Here is a 24,687-nt window from a genome sequence, read left to right as displayed (position 1 = left end):
GTTCCTAAGCTGGAGAAAGCAATAGGAACAGGGGGAGTATCTTCTCCTCACTGTGGAAAACGCTGGTCAACAGTAACTGCCTTCAGGACTCACTAAATCTGCTGGAAGCTGACTCATCAGAGAATGAATTAACAGAAGTGAGTTTAAAGGGCTTTCAAAAAATCAAACCTGGCTTCCCCTGTGACTTAGTGGTAAAGAATCTGCCCACCAATGCTGAAGATGCGGGTTCAATCCCTGGGTGGGACAATCCCTTGGAGAAAGAAATGGCAACCCACTCCAGTATTCTTGCCTGGGAAGTCCTATGGACAGAGGGGCCTGGTGGGTTACGTCCATGGGGTTGCAAGGTGTCGGATAGGACCTAAGAGACTAAAACACACACAAACATACAAAATCAAATCCAGGCTTGAAATATATGTACTCCCAAGTTCCAGTTTCTGAAAATTTCAACTCATGGTAAATAGGGATTATTTCAAGTTCCTTAGATTTTTTTAAATAGGAACAAACTGATGTGATGTATATGGAAAGAGGAATTTTTCTTCACTTCAAACTGGGCATTGAAAATGTAGACTAAATAGAAGTGTAAAAGGAATAAATTGACTATAAATTACAAAAGAAATATTTGATAACCTCATAATACCTAAAGCATAATGGAGAGAATACCAGAAAAGGACAATTCTTGGTCATCTATAATGCTCTTAACACTGAAACACAAAGGCAATGATTGTCTCAAAAAGAGTTGACAAGGCTTTGCTCTACATTTTTATTAGTTAATATTCTCAAACAAACATTACACTTAAAAATCACACTTAGCTAATAGAAAGTTAAAAAGCATCATTTTTTGGGTAAGTATAAAATGTCATTAAAAGAAGAAAAACAAAAATGAAAATGCAATTAATGACTATGCCCTTTCCCTTCACTGTGAGAAGTCTATAGACAAATAGCTTGCTGCTGTTGTTCAATTGTTAAGTCTGGTCTGACTTTGCAACCCCATGAAATGCAGCACACCAGGCTCCTCTGTCTTTCACTCTCGGCCAGAGTTTGCTCAAATTCATGTCCACTGAGTTGATGATGCTATCCAACAAACTCATCCTTCGCCACCCGCTTTTTCTTTTGCCTTCAATCTTTCCCAGCATCAGCATTCTTTCTAATGAACCTGCTCTTTGCATCAGATGGCCAAAGTATTGGAGCTTTAGCTTCGGCATGAGTCCTTCCAATGAATTTTCAAGGTTGATTTCCTTTAGGATTGACTGGTTTGATCTCTTTGCAGTTTCTTGAATGTTGCATTTTAAGTCAGCTTTTTTACCCTCCTCTTTCACCTTTATCAGGAGACTCTTTAGTTCCTCTTCACTTTGTCATGAGAGTAGTATCTTCTGCATATGTGAGGTTGTTGATATTTGTCCCAGCAATCTTGATTCCAGCTTGTGATTCATCCAGCCCTGCATTTGCATGATTTATTCTGCATAGAAATCAGATAAGCAGGGTAACAATATACCGTCTTCTTGTACTCCTTTCACAATTTTGAACCAGTCCGTTGTTCCATGTAAGATTCTAACTGTTGCTTCTTGACCCACATATAGGTTTCTCAGGAGACAGGTAAGGTGGTCTGGTATTCCCATCTCTAATAGGAGTTTTCCACAGTTTGTTGTGATCCATTCAGTCAAAGATTTTCGTGTAGTTCATGAAGCAGAAGCAGATATGTTTCTGAAACTCCCTTGCTTTCTCCATGATTCAGTGAGTGTTGGCAATCTGACCTCTTGTTCTCTGTCTCTTCGAAACCCAGCCTGTACATCTGGAAGTTCTTGGTTCCCAAACTGCTGAAGCCTAGCTTGAAGGATTTTGAGCATAACCTCACTAGCATGTGAAATGAGCACAGTTGTAAGGTAGTTTGAACATTCGTTGGCACTGTCCTTTTTAGGCACTGGAATGAAAACTGACAACTACTACTTTGTTAAAATAAAATGATGGTGGAAGGCATATGTTCAACAGACAGGTTTCAAGTTTCACAGGAGGTGAAGTATGAGGGTGTGGTTTATACAATGCAGTGGCAGGAAAAGAGAAAGAAATTAACAAATGGAAACTTGCTGACCTGAGAAATGAGGGCACTCACTAGTAGGAAGGGTTTAAAATGAATCAGCTCATGCTAAAGGTTTTCTTAATTCTGAAATTAGAGAATGTAACACTTTTCTGTTATACACTTTATCTTTTTAGAAGTAATGAAAATTATTTTTAAATGTGAGAAGTTAAGAATTTAAGATATTTACTCAGATAAAAGTTTTTAACATTACTTATTTAACATTACAACTTCTATAAAAATATAAAATAAAAAAATGAAATGTGGAGTCCTTAACATAAAAAAGAACACAGAAAACAAGAGTATTAATACTCTCACATCATTAAATAGGCAAACTACTTGGTACTTTTGAATATTAATATAAATTAGCATTCTGTACAGACTTCCCTGGCAGCCCAGTGGTTAAGAATCCACCTTCCAATGTAGGGGACACAGGTTCGAGCCTTCATTAGGGAACTAGGATCCCCAGCTGCTGTGGAGCAATCAACATGCCCACCACAACAAAAGATGCCACAATGAAGATGCCATGGGCCACAAATAAGACCCAACATAGCCAAAAATAAATAAATATTTTTTAAAAAATTAGCACTCTATAAAGCTGACTATAAAAATTTTCCTACTAAAGAATTAAACAGAACAACTTAATTAGTATTCAATGACTAATTAAATTTCAATCATCTTATAGTCCTGAAGTTTTACATAACCCTAAATTTTCCCTGAAAGATGTTTTCTTGTAAACTTTTTTTCAGGAAAACATGAGTCATCTCAAAGTACATGCTAGTTTCATAGTTACCTAATATGCTTGTTTTTACACACAGTATTTATTCTACTTGGGAGCACTTAATAATCTTAAGAGAAAACTCAATAAAACACACATCTGAAAAGCAGATTATCAGTCTCAAAGAATTGAGAAATATCAAATTGGCAGTTGCAGAGTGCGACTGAATGAAAAGGGAACTGCCATGAGCAGTGTCTATTCCCAATAGCAATAGGAAGAAATGATGACTCAATGTGTTATGCAACCAACAGGATCAGATTCTATTTTGAGTTTAGTACCAGGAAATGAGCCAGGTATGACAAAGAAGATAATAATCGTTTGAATGTTCCTAAAAATATAATTAAAGCAAACGATCAGAGTTTTGCTATTTTAAGAGAAAATAAATGAGCTGCAAGGGGAGGCCCTGTCTATTTGAGTCTGCAGAACATCTTCTGTGAGTATAACTAGAATCAGAGGCCATGAATGTAGGGGGAAAGGCAAGTGAGGGTCTCCTTTCAGCTCTGAGATAAATGTAATACATAATGTACGTTTTCAGATGTTTCTTAAAAAAAAAAATAAACAATGTGATTATTAAGGGAATATGCTAATGTAAGTTATGAATCTTAAATTTGGTTTTGCTTGAAGAACAGTGTTCTCACAGAAAATTAACTATTTCCCAAAAAAATGCCTATATGATAATACCAGAAGTCTGACTTTATTGAAATCATTCAAGGAGAAGAGAGATAAATATTTGACCCAAAGACAGGTTTTTTCTAACAGAAAAATGTATAAGAACAGGAGATTTTTCAATCGCATGAAGAAATGCTAATCAGAATTTGAAAACTTTCAAAATTAAATTATCTCCTTACAAAATTTTAAGAAAAAAAGATGTTTGTTAAATAGATGAATTTTGTGATCTATCCTTTTAACATAATTACCTGTATTTCAATGCAAATTCAGCCCTGTATTTACAAAGCTAAATTAAAGCTTTTGCAATTTTTTCTTCATCAGGAAAAAAAAAAAGGCAAAGGAAACTAGAAATGCCTGGCATTTTAAAGTATTAGTCTAGAAGAGCATTTACAAAAATATTATCCACATCACACAATATTTTACTATTTAAAATTCTGGTGAAAACCTATTTTAAATATTTCTTTATCATGAGACAGAAATTCCCTGAGGTCTCAATGTTAAGAGAACTGGGCCTGCACCCTCGGTTTTTACTTCAAAGAGAACTGTAAAAACGTTTTCTGGCTCTTCATGAAGTACCATCTAATTAGACAAAGATTGGTCATAAGTAGCTAATTAAACACCTCTGCTCTCAAACTGTACATTCTACTGATACATGGCTAATCTGCACAATGGAGGGCCCAGTAGTGAGGCAGTCACATCATGGAACTGCAGGAGAGGTGGTAAGTTCAGGAATAAGAGCAGTTATTAGATTGAGATCATCATATGTTTGTGCATCCATGCTGACCTGCTGATGCCTAATAATAGTTAACTGCTTTCAACCTACATATCCCACACCCGAAGTGAGCAGTGGGGACTTGTAATAACGACTAACCTTTTAGAAATCTGAAAAATTCTTTAGAATAAAACATCTCAAAGAGAGCCATAAAGTTGTATTTTTTCCCCCTCTGAAAAGAGAAAAAGACCTAAATTTTGTTCTAGGATTTTGGAGTTTTTAAAAAGAAGCTTTCTAAGAAGCTAAGAACAGTAAAGTAAGGAATTCAGTGATTCAAAATATAAAGCTTCTTTCTGATCTCTATTTTAATAGAACAGCTTTCAAATGAATCTAGTACATTTTGGTTTCTTATAGATTCTCTTTCATTAAAAACAAGCAGAGCACAGTAGTCACCGTTTAGACCACAGAGAAAGATACTCTAGCTGTGGAAAATTAAAGTATAATGGGGCAAAAGGGGAAAGCAGTGTCAAACAAGTAGGGTATATTCTAATCTATACTATTACTGATACTGCTGTAGTGACCAATTTCAAGATATACATGGTCGTTAAAAACCAGCTCACAAAATTCGTGAAACTTTAACAATCCGAGTCCATACTGTAACAGAGCACAGTGAGTGGGAACCTTTAGCCCTTGGTGTGCATAATAACTCCACATCCTGTTATCAGGGAAGGGGTCCTGCTCAGCCATTGGTCAGCACATCAGCGGGCCCCACACAAGTAACCAATTATCAATGAGCAACCATTAGTACTGCTCAGCTACTGGCTGGCACCACAGTGGGCCCTGCCCACAAGCAATCATCTGTTAAGGGGCAACAGTGAGTGGAATTCAGCCAAGGGTCGGCTGCATGGTAGTCATAAGGTAAAGAGTGAGGCAATGTTGCGAGTCCGTGTGCCCGACGCACTGTGAGGCCCATCAGTACTAAAACGCTTGAGTCTCGAATAGAGAAAGGTTTATTACAGATTCACACAAAGAGATGGATGGCTGGGTGAGCTGGAGGGCCTCCAGGAGAAGGCCTGAATCTGCCTCTTATCTCACTCTCCACCTGATGACCACCACACCACCAACCAACCCTTGGCTCAATCTCTTCCCTAAGGGTCGCTCACTGAAAGTTGGTTGCTTGTGGGCAGGGTCCACTGAGGCACTGACCAATGGCCGAGCAAGACCTGTTGCCTAGCTACGAACAGGATGTGGAGTAATGAGGCACAGCAATGGCTACCTGCTAAGGCCTGTGCTCATCCTGCCCTGTTACAGAAAGAGGGGGATCCCACCCTTCTCCCAGAGGCCCTCCAGCTCACCTGGCCTTGGGCCAGCAGGTGATCTGCTGGGCCCAGAGAACAAGCTGGGGGATGTGTCCTGCAAGGGCATCAGATTCCTCACCAAGACCACCCAACAGCCTTGGCCCAGGCCTTGAGAGAACAGTGAACCTCTCCCCCATTCCTGTCTCTGTAATCTAACAGGAGTAGCAGTCTGTCTGGGTTGCAGTCTGTGGGACCTGGCCCCCACCTCATATGGACAGTCTGAGAGCCAGCTGGGTTAGACACCTGGCTCCTTCAGTGATGGCAGCTGGGCAGAGTTGGGGACCTTGCCCTTTCTTGTCAGGACAGAGAATAACATTCATTTTACAGGAATATAGTTACCTGGCCATGACCTGACTTCAAGAACAAAGGCTTTGACTCCAAGTAGTATGCAACACGAAGAAGGCAATGGCAGCCCACTCCAGTACTCTTGCCTGGAAAATCCCATGGACGGAGGAGCCTGATAGGCTGCAGTCCATGGGGTCGCTAACAGTCGGACACGACTGAAGTGATTTAGCAGCAGTATGCAACAACTAACCATGCCCCTCCCCCACCTTTCCTATTAAAAACGGCTTTGCAGAAAGCTTTCAGTAACTTTGGGGTTCTTAGGGCATAAGCTATGCATCTCCTTGCATGGCTCTGTAATAAACCTTTCCCTGTTCCAAACTCCAATGTTTTAGTATTGTTTGACCTCACTGTGCATCAGGCATATGGACCTGCATTTTGGGTAACAATATGAACAGATGCCAGAACACGTGTATATGAAACAGTCCCAAGAGTATAATGCTTGGGACTTCCCTTGTGGTCCAGTGGTTCAGAATCTACCTTGCAATGCAGGGGATGCAAGTTCAAATACTGGTTGGGGAACTAAGATCCCACATGCTGCAACTACTTAGCCTATGTGCTCCAAAGCCCATGTACCACAACCAGAGAGCTTGGGTGCTACAACTAGAGAAGCCTGCCAGCTCTGGGCTGGAGCCAGCGTGCCACAACTACTGAGCCTGTGAGCCACAACTGGGCAGTCAGTGAGCCACAGGCAAAGATCCCGTGTGACACAATGAAGATCCTGCATGCCACAACAAAGACCCAGTGCAGCCAAATAAACAAATGATTTTTAGAAATCAATTGTATTTAAAAAAAAAGGAGAGAGAGAGATTACAATGCTGAATCCTCCTCCACCATCATCCATTAACATCCACCAGACAAGCCATTTCAACCCAAGGGAAAAACAGCCCCAGGAAATCCATCTCCACAGAAAATGAATTATGTGAGGAGAACGTTAGGATGAGGACCAAGAACGCTGGTGGCATATGTGCAAATCTGGTCCCTAAACCAATTTTGTTTGACATCCAACGGGTTTCTTCTCAAGAAAAACCTTCAAACTGGAGTGGGTACATGCTAAGTTGCTTCGGTTATGCCCGATTCTTTGCAACCCTATGGACCAAAGCCTGTCAGGCTCCTCTGCCCATGTGGATTCTCCAGGTAGGAATACTAGAGTGGATTGCTATGCCCTCCCTCTAGCGAATCTTTCTGACACAAGGATAGAACCTGCACTTCTTAATTCTCCTGCATTGGCAAGTGGGTTCTTTACCACTAGCGCTACTGGGGAAGCCCTCAAACTGGAGATACTTTCTAAAAATCGGGAATTCTGGCTTCTCTTGAAAATAAGAAAAAGGAATATAAGCAAAAATGCAGAAAATTGTTCAAGAAATCACATAAGAAATGTTTGCAGAACTCAAGCTCTATGAAGCTACTAAAAACATTGATCTAATTTGGCAAATACAAAGAATATATGTAGCATGTATATATAATGAAGCATAATAATAACAAACTACCTTAAAACCACCAAATCAAGAAACAGATCAGCACTAATAACCTATCTGCCCCCATTCTTTCACCTGCCTTCTCAAACCCAAAGGTAATCACCAAAGTCTGTTTATCATGTTAGTATTTTTCCCTGTATACATATGTCTATGTGATTTCATTACATTTATACACATCTCTAAACCATAGGCTCTTTTGCATCTTTTAGTTTTATAAAAAATTATGTTGTTTTAATTCAATATTTTAAAGATTTCTGTTTTGTATTTATTTATTTAAGTTTATTTATTTGTTTGCAATGCTGTCCACATGTAACCATACAAATATACCAAAACATCTATTCATTCCCCTGTTATTGAAATGTGGTTGTTTTCAGCTTGTTATTATGAACAATATCGCTACTATAGTCTTTTTCTTATAAGTCTCCCCAGAACATACGTGTGCAATATGCCTACAGATAAGCGTAGTTTCAAATTCCAAGTAGCAACTCATTCATTTAAAAAGCCAAAATCAGAAGTCTTAAAAATGAAATAAGATAGCATCAAATGCAATGCAATTATTTCATGAACCTTTGATACTCATCCACCTCTATGTGTTTAATTGACCAAATTGTAAATATATTACTACAAGTCTAGTAAAAATAGTCTTAAAGACACCCTTCTAGGTAAATACCCCATAAAAATGTGAACTATTCAGTCTTTTGAAATGTGGATGCCCAACTCTTAAGACAACAACAAACTATTTTCCTAACTATTACACCAATTTATACTCTCATTGGAAGTGTATAAAACTTTGTGGTGATCAAATTCCCTGCTATCTTTGGTAATGTCAGGATGAGAATTTTGGCTAACATGGAAAACATAAAATAGCATGCTACTGTGGTATTAATTTGCATTTCGTGACTACATATGAGATTGATCATCTTTCCACATGCTTACTCCCCATTTATCTTTCCTCTTGTGTAGAAACATTTCTGTCTTACTGATTTCCCAGCTGCATATATGTATGCATGCATTGACCCACGTACGCATGTATATATACACACACAGATCCTTTGGCGATGTTTCAAGTCTTCTCTCCCAGTTTGTGTTTTATCTTTCTACTTTCTTTACAACATCTTTCAATGAACAGATGTTCTTAAGTTTAATTTCATAGGACTTATCAACCTTCCCCTTTACTTTGTATTCTATGTTTAAGAAATTTTTAACTCTGTGAAGATCATGCAAGTTTGTTTTACATCATAAATGCAGTGAAGTCTGCCATCTTCCAGTGATCTCAATGACCTCTCTGTTGTGGGTCCTATACTCCAATCCACTGGTCAACTGTCTATCCCAAAGCCAATAATATTATGTTCTTAATTATTAATTTTCATATCTTTAAAATAGGTCTTCAGTACTAATAACATAAGGACCCTCATTTTCTCCTTCTTTAAAAATGTTGGCTCTTTTGAGGCCTCTCTATGCTCATCAAGTTCCTCATAATATTAATGTGTTTTTAAGTTAAATCTGTACATCAGATCGTTTTTGAGAATCATCTTTTAGATACTGATATCTTCCTATTCAAGAAGATGGTATGTCGGTATTTAATTTTTTAAATGCCTTCCCAAAAAGTTTCATAATTTTTCCATACAGCTTGAATATATTTTTAAATTCTTTTTTTTTTTCTATTGTCAACAGTATCTTATTTTGACAGATATGTTTTGTCTGACTTTTATCGTTTGGACTCTAAAGAAGGCCGAGCACAGAAGAATTGATGCTTTTGAAAAGTGGTGTTGGAGAAGACTCTTCAGAGTCCGTTGGACTGCAAGGAGATCAAACCAGTCAATCCCAAAGGAAATCAACCCTGAACATTCATTGGAAGGACTGCTGCTGAAGCTGAAACTCCAATACTTTGAGCACCTGATGCAAAGAGCTGACTCACTGAAAAAGACCCTGAGGCTGAGAAAGACTGAAGGTAATAGGTGAAGGGGGTGGCAGAGGATGAGATGGTTAGATAGCATCACCAACTCAATGGACACGAATTTGAGCAACTCCAGGAGATAGTGGCGGACAGAGGAGCCTGGCGTACTGCAGTTCTTTGGGATCACAAAGAGCTGGACACGACTTAGTGACTGAAGAACAACATCTTTTGTCTGTTCATGGCAGGAAGAAAGACAACTGATTATTTTCTAATATGAATCCTATATTCAGCTATCTTGCAAAGTCTATTATTTCTAACAATTTGTTAATCCTTTTAGTTCAAAGGCGACAATAACCACTTGAGAAAGACAGTGTTACGTTTCTTCTTTTTCGTCATTATTTTATTTCTATTTCCTGCTTTTCCGTAACAGCAAAAGAAAACGTCAAGATTTTCAGAACAACGTTGAAGAGAGGTGACTGTAGGCCTCTTGTCTTTTTCCTGATTTTAGGAGACCACTTTTATATTTTACTAACAATTGTCAGGCTAAGAAAGCTTCCTTCTAATTCCAGTTTGCCTTGAGCTTTACTTAAGATAGATATGACATCTAATTCCTTTTATCAACCTGTTGAGAAAAACATATGATTTTAACCTGCTGTGTCTGTCTGATTTTGGTATCAGGGTGATACTGGCTTCACAGAGCTTGGAAGCATTTCTTCCTTTGCAAATATTTTGGAATAGTTCACAAAGGACAGGTGTTAGCTCTTTTCTAAATGTTTGGTAGAATTCACCCGTGAAGTCATCTAGCCCTGGACTATAGTCTGTTGGGAGTTTTATTATGGACTCAGTTTCATTACTGGTAACTAATCTGCTGACAGTTTCTACTTCTTCTTGGTTCAATGTTAGGAGACTGGACATTTCTAGGAATTTTTCCATCTCTTTTAGGCTGTCCATTTTATTGGTGAGTAATGATCTTTTGTGTTTCTGTGGTATCAGTCATAACTTCTCATTTCTGATTTTATTGATTTGGACCCTCTCTTATTTTTCTTCATGAGTTTGGCTAAAGGTTTATCAATTTTTTAAAAATCTTCTCAAAGACCCAGCTTTTTAGTTTCATTAATCTTTTATTTTTTTAGGTATTGAGAGGGTAACAAGCAGGAAGGCTGGGGTCTCCAAACGGAGGAAACAGGCAAGTGTCAGACTTTTTCTACCTCTCTCTTAAGCGGCAGGAGGAAACAAACTACAAGTGTTTTTTTCCCCTTCGTGTTGCCATGATGACACCTGGTTCCACCAGAACTTAACTTTTCTCAAACCTTGAGCTAACCAGTGTGTTTTTCTTATGGAAATATTTGTCTTAAGCTATGTTAATGAACTATGTATTTACCCTAGACTCTTCAAGTCAGTTTCACCTAAGACTCAGAACCTTGACAAACCAATATGTTTTATTCATACAAAAGTTCTTCTAATCTATGTTACTGAATCTATATATTTACTTGGAAACCTGCCTTTCTTCAAGATTCATGTCAATCATTTTATGGCCTGGGAAAACCCACCTTGTGCCAATGTTATCCCAAAATGCATGTTGTGGGTGAGGAGCCTGGTGTCAGTCTCTGAGTTTTGAGACATTTCCTTTCTCTAATTAGCATACTGCTAGTAACTATATAACATCCGGGTAAAGACGAGCAGGGGGGCACTCTTGCCGGCTTCTGATGTACACGTCAGAAGTTTTCTCTATCTCTTTTATATTTTAATAAAACTTTATTAAAGTACAAAAGCTCTGAGCGACCAAGCCTTGTCACTGGCCCCAGATTGAATGCTTCTCCTCCAGAGGCCAAGAACCCTGTCATCTTTCACAGCTCAGCAACAACCTTTCAGTATCTCCTTTATTTCTGCTCTGATCTTTTTAACTTCTTTCCTTTTACTAACTTTGGGTGGGTTTTATTCATTCTTTTTCTACATCGTTTAGGTGTAAGTGTAGGATATTTATTTGACAATGTTCTTGTTTCCTGAGTTTGGCTAGTATCTCTGTAAATTCTCCTCTTAGAACTGCTTTTGCCATATCCCATAGGTTTTGGATCATTATGTTTTCATTTTCATTTGTCTCCAGGTGTATTTTTATTCTTTCTTTGATTGTTCCAATGATCCACTGGTTGTTATGTAGACTACTACTTAGCATCCATGTGTCTGGGGTTTTGTTTTGTTTTTTGAGGGATTAATAATACAAATAAATAGTAATTTTATTGTTTTGTGGCTGATGCCTATCTCACAGTGTTGTGGTTGCAAAAGATGCTTGATAAGATCTCGAATTTTTGTAACTTTACTGGGACTAGTTTTGTGGCTCAGCATGTGACCTATCCTGAAGAATGTTCCACATGTACCTCCAAAGAATGTGTACTCTGCTCTTCAGAGCACAGGTCTAATGTGTTGATTGAGGCCAATATTTCTTTATTCATTTTCTGTCTGGATGATCTGTTCACTGATATAAGTGGGGTGTTAAAATCCCCTACTATTATTGTGTTACTACCAATTTCTCCCTTTAAGTCTGCTAATATTTGTTTTATGTGTTTAGGTGTGCCTATGCTGGCTGCATACTGGATAGATCCCCTGGTCATTATGTAATATCCTTCTTTGTCTCCTGTTGACAGTCTTTGTTGTAAAAATCTATTTTATCTGATATAACTATCCTGACATTCTTTTCATTTCCACTTGCAGGGAATAACTTTTTCCACCCTCTTACTTTCAGTCTGTGTGTGTCTTAGGATCTGAAGTGAGTTCTCTTGCAGGCAGTGTATATATGGGTCTTGTTTTGTATCCATTCAGCAATTATATCTTTTGATTAGAGCTTTCAGTCAATTTACATATAAAGTGATTACTGATAGTGAAAGTCACTCAGTCCTGTCTGACTCTTTGCTACCCCACGGACTATACAGTCCATGGAATTCTCCAGGCCAGAATACTGGAGTGGGTAGCCTTTCCCTTCTCTGGGGATCTTCCCAACCCAAGGATCAAACCCAGGTCTGCCGTATTGCAGGCAGATTCTGAGCCACAAGGGAAGCCCAAGAATACTGGAGTGGGTAGTCTATCCCTTCTCCAGAGGATCTTCCCGACTCAGGAATCAAACTGGCATCTCCTGCATTGCAGGCAGATTCTTTACCAACTGAGCTATCAGGGAAGCCCAATCACTGATAGTAATTACTGAATTATTGCTATTTTGAAAATTGTGTTTGGGCTTTTTGTGAAGCTGTTTCTTGTTCCTTTCTTCTTTTGCTCTATTCCCTTGTGATTTGATTATCATCTTGTTACATGTGGATTCCTTTCTTGTTTTGTGTGTGCATCTGTTATATTATTACATTTCTGGTTTGCAGTTACCATGCAGTTTAAATATACCAATACGTATGTTTTAAGTAATTATTTTTAGCTGATGATCTCTTAAGTTCAAATGTATTTTAACAACTCTGTGAATTTCTACCCGCCCCAATATGTCACTGTTTTTGACATCATATTTTACATTTTTTTGTGTATCCCTTTACTACTTATTGGGGATATAGGTGATTTTACTATTTTTATTTCTTAACTTTCATACTACTTTTATATGTGGTTGATTTACTACCTTTACTATATATTTGTCTTTAACAATAATATGTTTTTCTTTCATAATTTTCATATTTCTAGTTGTGGCCTTTTTATTTTATTTTTTTGAGGTGTGTTTATTACGCTTTGGATAAGTAAGTGGAATAGCCAACTGACTAAGATTCAAGGAGGGATGATCAGAGCTGACTTAAGAGGAGGACAGGGAGTCATATATGGTAATTTAACAAGGATCTAAGGCGGCTCCCTGGAGTAACAATGTTCATGCATCAATGAATATACAGGCCTCCTGAGTTGGTGTATTTTTAAAAAGAAAATTTGGTATCTTATTAGGTAAATTCCAAAATCAACTAACACTATCTCCAGGATAGAGGGGATATTAGAATCCCAGAGAATGCTAAATCAGCAACCCCTTTCCCTCAGTAATCTACCTTTAAAAAAAAAACAAAAGTACTGAACAAAACCCTCTGCTCATGTTTTCATTTTTCCCAGTTTTTTTCTAGGATGAGCCCTGACAGATAATTGAACAACTGCCCTTTGGATAGTGGCTGCAGAGAATTGAGCAAAGGGCCTGGGAATTCTGAAATACACATCAGATGACATTCTTAAAACTTAATTATCTTGAGTTCTCTAACATTCTTTTACCTGTCAATATTACTAAAATTGTATCATGCCTGAAATGTTTACTACTGCAGTGAAAATCATTCCAGGTTGCAATTTTTCCCCTTCTCAAATATATCACTATTTCTCCACATTTTTTTTTAAATCTCATCATCCATCATGATAAAAACTTGGCCTTTTCTTTTTTTCTTTTGAAAAACCCCTTCACTACTCTGTGTAAAGTTGGTTTGCTAGTGCTATAAGCTTTTCTTATCTGTAAAAGTTTTGACCTCTATATCAAATCTGAATGAAAGTCTTGTGGGTAGAGTATATTCGGTTGTAGATTTTTCCCTTGCATCACTTTAAGTGTATCAAGCCACAACTTTCTGCTCTGCAGGGCTTCTGCTAAAAAGTCAGCTGATAACCTTAAGGGAGTTCCCTTTTAGGCAACTTGTTACTCTTCCTTGCAGCTTTTAATAGTCTCTCTTTATCTTTAGTTTTTGCCATTTTAATCATACAATGTATCTTGGTGTTATCTTTTGGGGGTTGATCTTCTTGGGGGCCTCTCTGTTCTTCCTGGTCCATTCCCAGGTCAAGGAAGTTGTTAGCTATTGTGTCTTCAAATACATTCCATTCCCTTTTTTCTCTTCTCCTTCTGGGACTCCTAAAACGCAAATGTTCAGATGCTTGGTGTCCTACAAGTCTCTTAAACTGTCCTCATTTCTTTTTATTCTTTTTCTGTTCCATTTCATTGATTTCCACTACTCCATTTTTCCAGCTAACTTGTTCCTCTCTATGATCTAATCTACTGTTGATTCCTTCTAGCATATTTTTTTTCCTTTGTTACTGCATTCTTACACTATTTAGTCATTTCATATTTTAGTACTCTTTGTTAAAAACGTCTGTATTCCCAATCTATACATCCAATCTTTTCCAATTTCTTTGAACATTTTTATGATCGATTACCTTGAACTTCTTATCTGGTAAATTGCTTATCTCTACTTCATTTAGTCCTTATGGAGTTTTATCTTGTTCCTTCATTTAGAACATGTACCTCTGTGGCCTCTTTTTGACTAATCTGCCATTTCTATTGCTATGTATTTGGTAGTTTGGTTACATTCCCCAACCTTGGAACTTCTCTTTAGTAGAAGACATCCTATGTGTTCCAGCAACACACTCCAACTGGTCACCAGAACTGTATGCTCAAGGGATGCCCCTCATGGGGGCTGCATGGGTCCTGCTGTTACAGCAAACTGACTACTATGAACAGTCTGGCAGGCATAGCTGGCTCCAATTCAGCTGTTTGCCAGGTCCTTACACAAAGGCTGCTGGTTGATGCTAGGCAGGCTTGGGTCACAAGGCAGCTGGCTGGCTGTGGATCCCTAGGGGGTCCCAAGGCTAGCACTGGATCACTGGTGGGCAGAGCCAGGTTGTGGGGTGGGTGACCGCAGAGCTGGGGTTCCTGGATCTAATGTTCATCGGCTGGTAGGCAGAGCCAGTTCTTGACACAGCTGGCTGCAGGGCCCAGGGTGTCCCAAAGCTGTCTCTGTCCTGTTGGTGTGTAGGGCTGAATCCTGGGTAGGCCTGCTGAGGGGTCCAAGATGTCTTAGAGCTATTGTTGGCTTACACCAGGGCAGGTCCTATGAGCAAGCTGGTAAAGCTGGTCTGGGGTTAGTACCAGTCCCTGGGTGGGCAAAGCCAGATCCTAGAGTCTTTGGCCCTGGAGGTCCTGGAGTTGGTGTATCAACCTACTAGTGGGCAGGCTAGGGCTGAAGGTGACCTGAAGCTGGTGCCTGCCCAATGTTTGCTGAGGTTGGTCTAAGGCTAGTGCCAGCCAACTGGTGGGCAGAGTCAGGACCTGAGGTCTCTGGCTGCAGGGCCCTTAGGGGGGCATCTATTGCCAGCCTACTAGTGTGCAAGGCTTGGTTCTGGACCCTCTGGAGGACAGAGCCAGGTCCCAGAGTAGTTGTGGGCTCAAGAAGTCTTGAAGCAGCTGACATGGGGTCGCAAAAGAGTTGGACACAACCTAGCGACTTCGAAGCTAGTGGGCGAGGCTGTATCCCAGCCTAGCTGGTTGCTTTCCCTGAAGTACCCTAGTACTAGCTGTGACCAGCTGGTGGGTGATAAGCTAGAGTGTGCTGTGTTATGCTAAGCTGCTTCAGATGTGTCCGACTCTTTGCGACCCTATGGACTGTATGTAGCCCACCAGGCTCTTCTGTCTATGGGATTCTCCAGGTAAGAATACTGGAGTAGGTTGCCATACCTGCCTTCAGGGGATCTTCCTGACCCAGGGATCAAACTCCCATCTCTTACGTTTCATTGGCAAGCAGGTTCTTCACCATGAGCGCCATCTGGAAAGCCCTCACAGTACACCGTCAAAGATCAAGTCAAAAGAATAAGACAAGCCATGGACTGGGACAAGGTATTTGCAAAAGACACATCTGATACAGGAATGTTATCTAAAATATACGAAGAATTCAAAGCTCAACAATAAGAAAAGCGATTCAATTAAAAACTGAGCCAAAAACGTTAACAAACACCTCACCAAAGAAGGGAGAAGGCGATGGCACCCCACTCCAGTACTCTTGCCTGGAAAATCCCATGGACGGCAGAGCCTGGTAGGCTGCAGTCCATGGGGTCGCTAAGAGTTGGACACGACTGAGCGACTTCACTTTCACTTTTCACTTTCATTCATTGGAGAAGGAAATGGCAACCCACTCCAGTGTTCTTGCCTGGAGAATCCCAGGGACGGGGGAGCCTGGTGGGCTGCCGTCTAAGGGGTCGCACAAAGAGACACGACTGAAGCGACTTAGCAGCAGCAGCAGCAGCACCAAAGAAGACGTAAAGACAGTAAACAAGCCTATGAAAAGACACATCATACACCATCATGGAAATGCAAATTAAAACAATAAAGAGATACCACGACTCACCTATCAGAATAGCCACAACCTGGAATACTGATACCACCAAATGCTGGCACGGATATAAAGCAACAGAAGCTCGTTCATTGCCAGTGGGAAAACAAAATGGTACAGCCACTTTGGAAAACAGTTTGGTAAATTCTTGACTAAACAGACTCTTAACCACACAATCCAGCAATCATGTTCCTTGGCAGTTACACAAAGGAAATGAAAACACATTTACTCAAAAATCTGCACACAGATGTATACAGCATCTTTACTCATAATTGCCAACACTTGGAAGCAACTAAGATGTCCTTCAGTAGGTATATGGATAAACAAACTGTGACACATCTTTACACTGGAATATTATTCAGCAATAAAAAGAAAAGAGCTCGCAAGGCATGAAACAACCTGGAGAAAATGTCAATGCATGTTACTTAGTGAAAAGAAGCCAATCTGAAAAACCTACATATTATATGATTCCAAATATTTGACATTCTGGGAATGCAAAACTATGAAGACAATAAAATGTGGTTGCCAGAGACAGCAGAAGGGATGGACAGGACAAGCACAGAAGATTTTTAGAGCAGTGAAAACACTCTGCATAACACTATAATAATGGATACATGTCATTTTACATTTGTTCAAATCCATGGAATGTAAAACACTTAATAAAGAACCCTAATGTAAACATATGGACTTGGGTAATTATGATATATCAATGTAGGTTCATCAGTTATAACCAATGTGCCACTCTAGTGTGAAATATTAATAATGGGGAAAAGGTTATGCATATTGAGGGCTGAGGATATATGAGAAATCTCTTTACCTACCCCTCCATTTTGACGTGAACCTAAAATTGCTCCTGAAAAATAGTCTTTAAAAGAAAAAAAAAATTGAGTTGCTGCAACTTAGACCATAACAGCCCCACAAAGCCTAAAATATCTGTCAGTCCTTTTAAGAAGAACTTTGCTAGCCCGTGGTTTAAACAAAGAGATTTGATCAAGACAGTTTTTATTTGCCCCTCAAAATCTCAGTAAGTCACCAAAAAAAAGACATCTTAAAAGATTTATGCCCATTGTAATATCATAGTGAAAAGTATCACTCCCAAGTTAGGGAATCCATGTAAGGGAAACAAGTATACTGGATCAGGATCCAGAACAGAAATGCTACCACTACAACCACTGAAAAGAAAACACCACTACTAAAAAGGAATAGTTCTTCATTTAAGAAGTCCCAGAAAACTCCAATTTCAGGTTCAATAAAACAGAAAGAGGCTGAGAAGAAACATCAAGGTAATGTTTACAACTGAACCAGCCTTAACAATTCGTCCTAGCATATATATAAAGTTACAGACAGCATAAACTTTTACTTCCAAGATCAAGTTCTCTGACCACAATGGAAAACAAATCCATGTTCTGCCTTAGAAAACATCTCTCTGACCACGTGTTTGTGTGGACAAGAGCCTCTAATAAATCTGGCAAGGGATAAACAAAAGGTAGGAAGGTGACAAGAACTATTTTAGAAATCAAAACATGTATATTTTAAAACTTAGCTCTAAAAACAAAAGGTAAACAACAATAACAAAACCCCAAATATGTCACATGGTCAAATTCTACTACTCTTTCAAATAACAGATGATTTCCCTGGATAGCACAGAAAAAGATGAAAAACGTCTCACTTTATTCTATGAAGGTTGTAAAACCATGGTAATGAACCAGAAAGAGAAACACAGAACACAAAATTAGAAGATCCCATCTCATTTATGCTTATATCAAAATATATAAAATTAAATCCAGTGGTATATATTAAAAACCACCATAATCACTAACCACAATGACCAGGCAGTATTTATTCTAGTAACACAAGGCCAGTGTAACATCAGTAATGCTATTAATACAATTTAGTATAATAAAAGCTGAGACAAATTCTAATAGATATGATCTTGACACATACCAAAAAGGCAGTTGACAAATTTTAACCTTAATTCTTGACTAGAAGAGTAATAAACTCCAAAACAAGCTGAAATATAAGAAAACTCCCTGAACTTGACAATTACTGGCAAAATATTAAATGCAGTCATCATGCTCAAATAAAGGGATGAATATGATCACTTCAACAACTGAATATTGTACCAAGAGCCTTAGCCAATGTGAAAATATATGAAAAATGTTAAGATTAAAATGTTGGAAAAGGAAAAGATAAAAACAGCATTATTTATATATAAGGAACTTTTTTGCTTTCTGGAAAACACAAGAAAATTGAGAAATAACAATAACTAATACAAGTAATAAGCTAGCATGATACAAAACAAGCACATAAAATTTAACAAATTTCCTACAGACCTACAACAATAACTAGACTTCAACAGAAATATCAGGAAAAGATTCCATTCAAAGGAATAAGTGCTATAAAATACGGATAAATCTGAGAGGGAAAAAAGATACAAGACTGAAGGCAATGTGAAGAAAACTTTCTTAAAGAACATTAAAACATGAATGATCCCCCCATACAATGAAAGCTATGACATGACGAATGGAAAGATTCTGTATCATAAAAATGTTAATTCTCTATAAACAATATTTACAGAAATTCCAATCATAGGCTCGAGACTATTTTTCCTCTTCCCTTTAAAATTAACAATCCTAAATTCATTTGGAAGAACTGAGATGTGAGGATTAGCAAAGAAATCTTCAGTTAAAAAAAAAAACAATAAAGAGAACTTAGTACCCTCTAGATATATAAAGCTCCTGGAATTGAATTAGGGTGGAATATTAAGAGACAATACCTCTAATACATTTAACAACAAAAGCTCAATACAAAACTGGCTTTTCAGTAAACAGTTATTAAATGATGCTACAGAAAAGGAGATGAATGTGAAAAGGCAATCTACAGAAGGGGAAAGGCAAGTTTAATTTGAAAAGATATAACATTACACTAGCATCTGGGAAAGTGCAAATTAAAATGTTAAGATCTATTTTTTCTATAACTTTGGCAAACTAAAAAAATAACAACGTTAAATGCTGCAAGAACATGAAGAAACAGGTACTGTCATATAACTGATGGAATATAAATTATTATAATCTTTTTGTAATATAATCTGGTAGTATTTATTAAAATGTAAAATGAACACATGATACTTAGAACTGCAATACCATATTTAGAAATCTATCTTATATATACTAATGTTCTAAAAGAATTTGTACAAAGGAATCACTATTTTATTATAAACAAAAAAAGCAGTTTAAAAAAACATGAAAATAAAACAGCCAAAACAAAAAAAAACATCCAATGTTCATTAATGAAGAAATAATTTAAAATTCTATGGGAGAAGGTGAGGGTGGGATGATCTGAGAGAACAGCATCGAAACACGTATATTATCAAGTGTGAAACAGATCACCAGCCCAGGCTGGATGCATGAGACAAGTGCTCAGGGCTGGTGCACTGGGAAGACCCAGAGGGATGGGATGGGGAGGGAGGTGGGAGGGGGGTTCAGGATGGGGAACACATGTAAATCCATGGCTGATTCATGTCAATGTATGGCAAAAACCACTACAAGATTGTAAAGTAATTAGCCTCCGACTAATAAAAATAAAGGAAAATAAATAAATAAAATTCTGGGTAAGACCATGGATTACTATGCAGTAATGTATTAAAAGGTATTAATAATAAAAGCAAATTTATATGTTACTTAAATATAAACCTTACAAAGAAGACTGTCATTCTAAAGAAACAATATAATCCCACTCACACAAAAAATAAATCCAAATCTGTATGTCTGTGATTGCAATTATTTAAGAAATATACTTATGTCAAACACTTATGCCAAATTATTCTTTGTTTTCTAATAATTACCTCCATAAGTAATGTCATCATAAATATGAGGCAGGTTTAATTACAAAATATTTTTCACAATTTTTCAAATTAAACATAAACATACATTCTGTTTTACAACCAGCTATACACCATGATTATCTAATCATGTAAATATTTTAGCCAAAGCTTATACATAAAGACGGGAAGATCCGCTGGAGAAGGGAAAGGCTACCCACTCCAGTATTCTGGCCTAGAGAATTGCATGCACTATACAGTCCATGGGGTAGCAAAGAGTCGGACAAGACTGAGCAACTTTCACTTCACATTACTTAAAAACAGTGTGCAACTTTTAAAATCCAATATTTAAGGTCACTTTAACCATGCTAAAAGGACAATTTAATTGTACTTACCAATTTCATTAATCATTGCTCTTATTTTGGAGACAAAAGGACCAACTTCACTGGAACTCATTTTGGCTCTTTCCTTAAGATCAGCACCTGCAAAGTATTTTATTTATGAATATAAACTAGTTAAAATTTTAAGGCAATGAACTGAACATTTACATAAGATTCACATAAAACTTGAAGATAGACTGGATTTACCTATCAAAGGAATCATATTCTCTAAGCTTTTCTTCCCAAAAATCAGCATCAGATTAAACAAAATACTTGCTTGTCTACACATCTACCAAGGACTGAAAGGAATGCTTCTCAAACTCTCATGTCAGGACTCCTTTATACTCTTAGAGGAAGAGGTACTGTTAAGATTATACATGTGTCTATCCACAGTATTCTATTAGAAAATGAACCCAATTAAAATTTTAAATTATTTATCCACTGAATACAAATAAATCCATTCCTGTCAACATAAATGACTACAGATTGATGCCACTTCCTTGGTTCCTGACAAGATGCTGGTAGTTCTATCCACCACTGCTTCTGCCCCATCAGTGCAAATGCCAACCCAATGAAACGTGCAATTCACACCTTACTGCTATGAAAATCACTGTTATTTTATGGATGCCTGACTTGGTGACTGCAGATCACATCTGAGAATCACTGACTTGAAAATACATACAAACCAACAATTCCATAATTATGAGTTTACCAGAGAATCGTAACTTTGGAACAGATAATAAATATAATTACTTCCTTAAGGGATCATTTGGGGCTTCTCTCATAGCTCAGTTTGGCAAAGAATCCACCTGCAATGCAGGAGAGCCCGGTTCGATTCCTGGGTCGGGAAGGTCCGCTGGAGAAGGGATAGGCTACCCACTCCAGTATTCTTGGGCTTCCCGTGTGGCTCAGCTGGTAAAGAATCCACCTGCAATGCAGGAGACCTGGGTTCAATCCCTGGGTTGGGAAGACCCCCTGGAGAAGGGAAAGGCTACCCACTCTAGTATTCCGGCCTGGAGAATTCCATGGACTATAGAGTCCATGGGGTCACAAAGTCAGACACGACTGAGCAACTTTCACTTCATTTTCAAGGGATCATTTCCTTTGTGTCTCAACAAAGACATTCTTTTTAGTAAAATTAAACACTCTGAGAAAAGGTTAAGTCCTCATTTAAATAAATAGACAAATAAAAAACAAAGTAAAATTACAGCATAGAAGGTACCTACTCGGCTACCTACTCTTTTACGAGCCAAATATAAGTTGATCAGGACTAGATGTAACAAGCAAGTAGCAGCTGAAGCTGAGACATTTTGAGCCGATACACTTCCTGTGCAATTGAGAACTGCAGTTGATAAAACCCATACCCTAGAACCCACATCCCCTCCTTCTTGAGCCTCCCTCCCACCCCCCCCATCCCTCATCCCCTGCACCTCTCCCATCCTACCCCTCTAGGTCATCACAGAGCCCCAGGCTAAGCTCCCTGTGTTACATGGCAGCTTCTCACTAGCTAGCTATTTTACACACCGTAGTGTATATATGTTGATGCTACTTTCTCAATTCATCCCACCCTCTCCTTCCCCCTCTGTGGCCACAAGTCCCTTCTCTACGTCTATGCCTCCATTTCTTCCTTGCAAATAGGGTCGTCAGTACTGCTTTTCTAGATTGCATATGTAGCTAAATGCAGTATGATATGAGGGAAGGGAACAGACAGAAGAGGAGCCAAAGCCACAAAGTAAAAGCTGATGGGACAGATAGGGACTCTGAGGAAGTAGTCCTGAAGGAGCCCTCGTAACTGAATCATGGGATCCATGTCCTCGGACCCCAGGGCACCATTAGGGTACCCTCTAACACACTAACTAGAGCTCCGACTGGGGGTCTTACCAACATTCTGACCCTGTGACCACGCAGCATGCTTGAAAACAAAAGACAAAGCTGCTAGAAACCATGTCAGGAGCTAAAGGGAATCAAGGTTTTCTCTTAACATATGGAGCCCATTTAACTAACTGCACATCAGTCCCAGCAGAGAAGTATAGAAGATGTGTCCTATTATGGAATGCAGCTTTATCCACACAAATGCGTGAGGATTTGTCTTTCAAGTGGGAAAAGAAACTAACTGCCAATCTAGAATTCCAATCTAATCAAACCTATCCTTCAAAATGATGAATAAAAACATTTTACACACCAACTAACAGACACATCCTCAAACACACCAGCAGGCCCAAACTAAAAGAAGCACTACAGGGAATTCTTCAGGCATTATGAGAGCAGAGTTTTAAAACTTACTGTATACTGCTTATAAGGGATCTTCTTAAAATGTAAGAGCACTGGCTGGCTAAAATAAAAGTGTAAAAAACATACAAACACTAACCAAAAGAAAACTTGTAAAGGTATCTTCATCTCTAACAAAAGAGAAGTAAGGCAAGAAATATCGCTCAACGAGAGGGTTATTTTATAATAAATATGATGATCCATTAAAAAAGACGTAAAAATTCTAAACTGGCATACATAAAAAAGACAGCCCCAAAATACATAAAGCAAAAATTTACAGAACTAAAATGAAAAAACTGTCTACAGCGGACAACTACAATGGACTATAATAGACCTTTCACATTAACTGATAAAGCAGTCAAACGTTCCTATCAAGAAATAAAAAATACGAAACTAATCCCAAAGTAGAAGAAAAGAAACAGCAAAAACTGAAGCAAGAAACTTTTAATAGAAAACAAATGTATGAGAGGAAAATCAAAACAATCAGCTTTTGAAAAAAACTTAAATAAATAACAGACATTTTAGCAAGACGCATCACAGATAATCAGAGAAGGCACAAGTCTCGAGAATGAAAAAGACGGTAACACTAAGGATTTCACAAACAATAAAACGACTAATAATTCTGACTCAATGCATTTGAAAAATGACATGAAATGAACAAATTCCTAGGAAAACACAACTTATTAAAATTGACAAAGAAACAGAAAATCTGAAAACGCAAATAAATATTTTAAAAATTGAATATGTAATCTAAAACTTTCCTACAGAGAAAACTGCTTGCCCATATGGCTGCAAAAGTAAATTATTCCAAAAATATAATGAAAAACATTTACCATCAATCTTAAATGCTTATATGAAGAACAGTTTCATGCAAAGATGGGCTCAATAAAGGACAGAAATGGTAAAGACCTAACAGAAGCAGAAGATATCAAGAAGAAGTGGCAAGAATACACAGAAGACCGTACAAAAAAGATCTTCACGACTCAGATAATCACAATGGTGTGATCACTCACCTAGAGCCAGATATCCTGGAATGTGAAGTCAAGTGGGCCTTACGAAGCATCACTACGAACAAAGCTAATGGAGGTAATACAATTCCAGTTGAGCTATTTCAAACCCTGAAAGATGATGCTGTGAAGTGCCGCACTCAATATGCCAGCAAATTTGGAAAATTCAGCAGTAGCCACAGCACTGGAAAAGGTCAGTTTTCATTCCAATCCCAAGGAAAGGCAATGCCAAAGAACGCTCAAATTACCGCACAATTGTACTCATCTCACACGCTAGTAAAGTAATGCTCAAAATTCTCTAAGCCAGGCTTCAGTAATACGTGAATCGTGAAATTCCAGATGTTCAAGCTGGTTTTAGAAAAGGCAGAGGAACCAGAGATCAAATTGCCAACATCTGCTGGATCATCGAAAAAGCAAGAGAGTTCCAGAAAAACATCTATTTCTGCTTTATTGACAATGCCAAAGCCTTTGACTGTGTGGATCACAATAAACTGTGGAAAACTCTGAAAGAGATGGGCATACCAGACCACCTCACCTGCCTCTTGAGAAACCTGTATGCAGGTCAGGAAGCAACAGTTAGAACTGGACATGGAACAACACACTGGTTCCAAATAGGAAAAGGAGTACGTCAAGGCTGTATATTGTCACCCTGCTTATTTAACTTATATGTAGAGTACATCATGAGAAACTCTGGGCTGGAGGAAGCACAAGCTGGAATCAAGATTGCTGGTAGAAATATCAATAACCTAAGATATGCAGATGACACTACCCTTATGGCAGAAAGTGAAGAAGAACTAAAGAGCCTCT

General features: G+C 38.3%; 1 protein-coding gene across 4 annotated transcripts in view; it reads right to left on the bottom strand.

The window, feature by feature from the left end:
- Positions 1 to 24,687, bottom strand: part of AUH (AU RNA binding methylglutaconyl-CoA hydratase) — a 192,935-nt gene that overhangs the window by 111,900 nt on the left and 56,348 nt on the right. For 3 of the 4 annotated variants that reach the window (XM_043452996.1, XM_043452998.1, XM_043452995.1), the window contains one exon: positions 20,621 to 20,707. The exons of the other annotated variant lie outside the window; for it this stretch is intronic. In XM_043452996.1, the coding sequence (XP_043308931.1) occupies positions 20,621 to 20,707 (87 nt within the window). The remainder of the gene's footprint in view (positions 1 to 20,620; positions 20,708 to 24,687) is intronic. 4 annotated transcript variants of the gene reach the window in all.

This window comes from Cervus canadensis, chromosome 30 (assembly GCF_019320065.1).
Source record: "Cervus canadensis isolate Bull #8, Minnesota chromosome 30, ASM1932006v1, whole genome shotgun sequence".
Lineage (NCBI taxonomy): Eukaryota > Metazoa > Chordata > Mammalia > Artiodactyla > Cervidae > Cervus > Cervus canadensis.
Note: the sequence above shows the minus strand (reverse complement) of the source record. Positions and strands in the feature narration are given on the sequence as shown.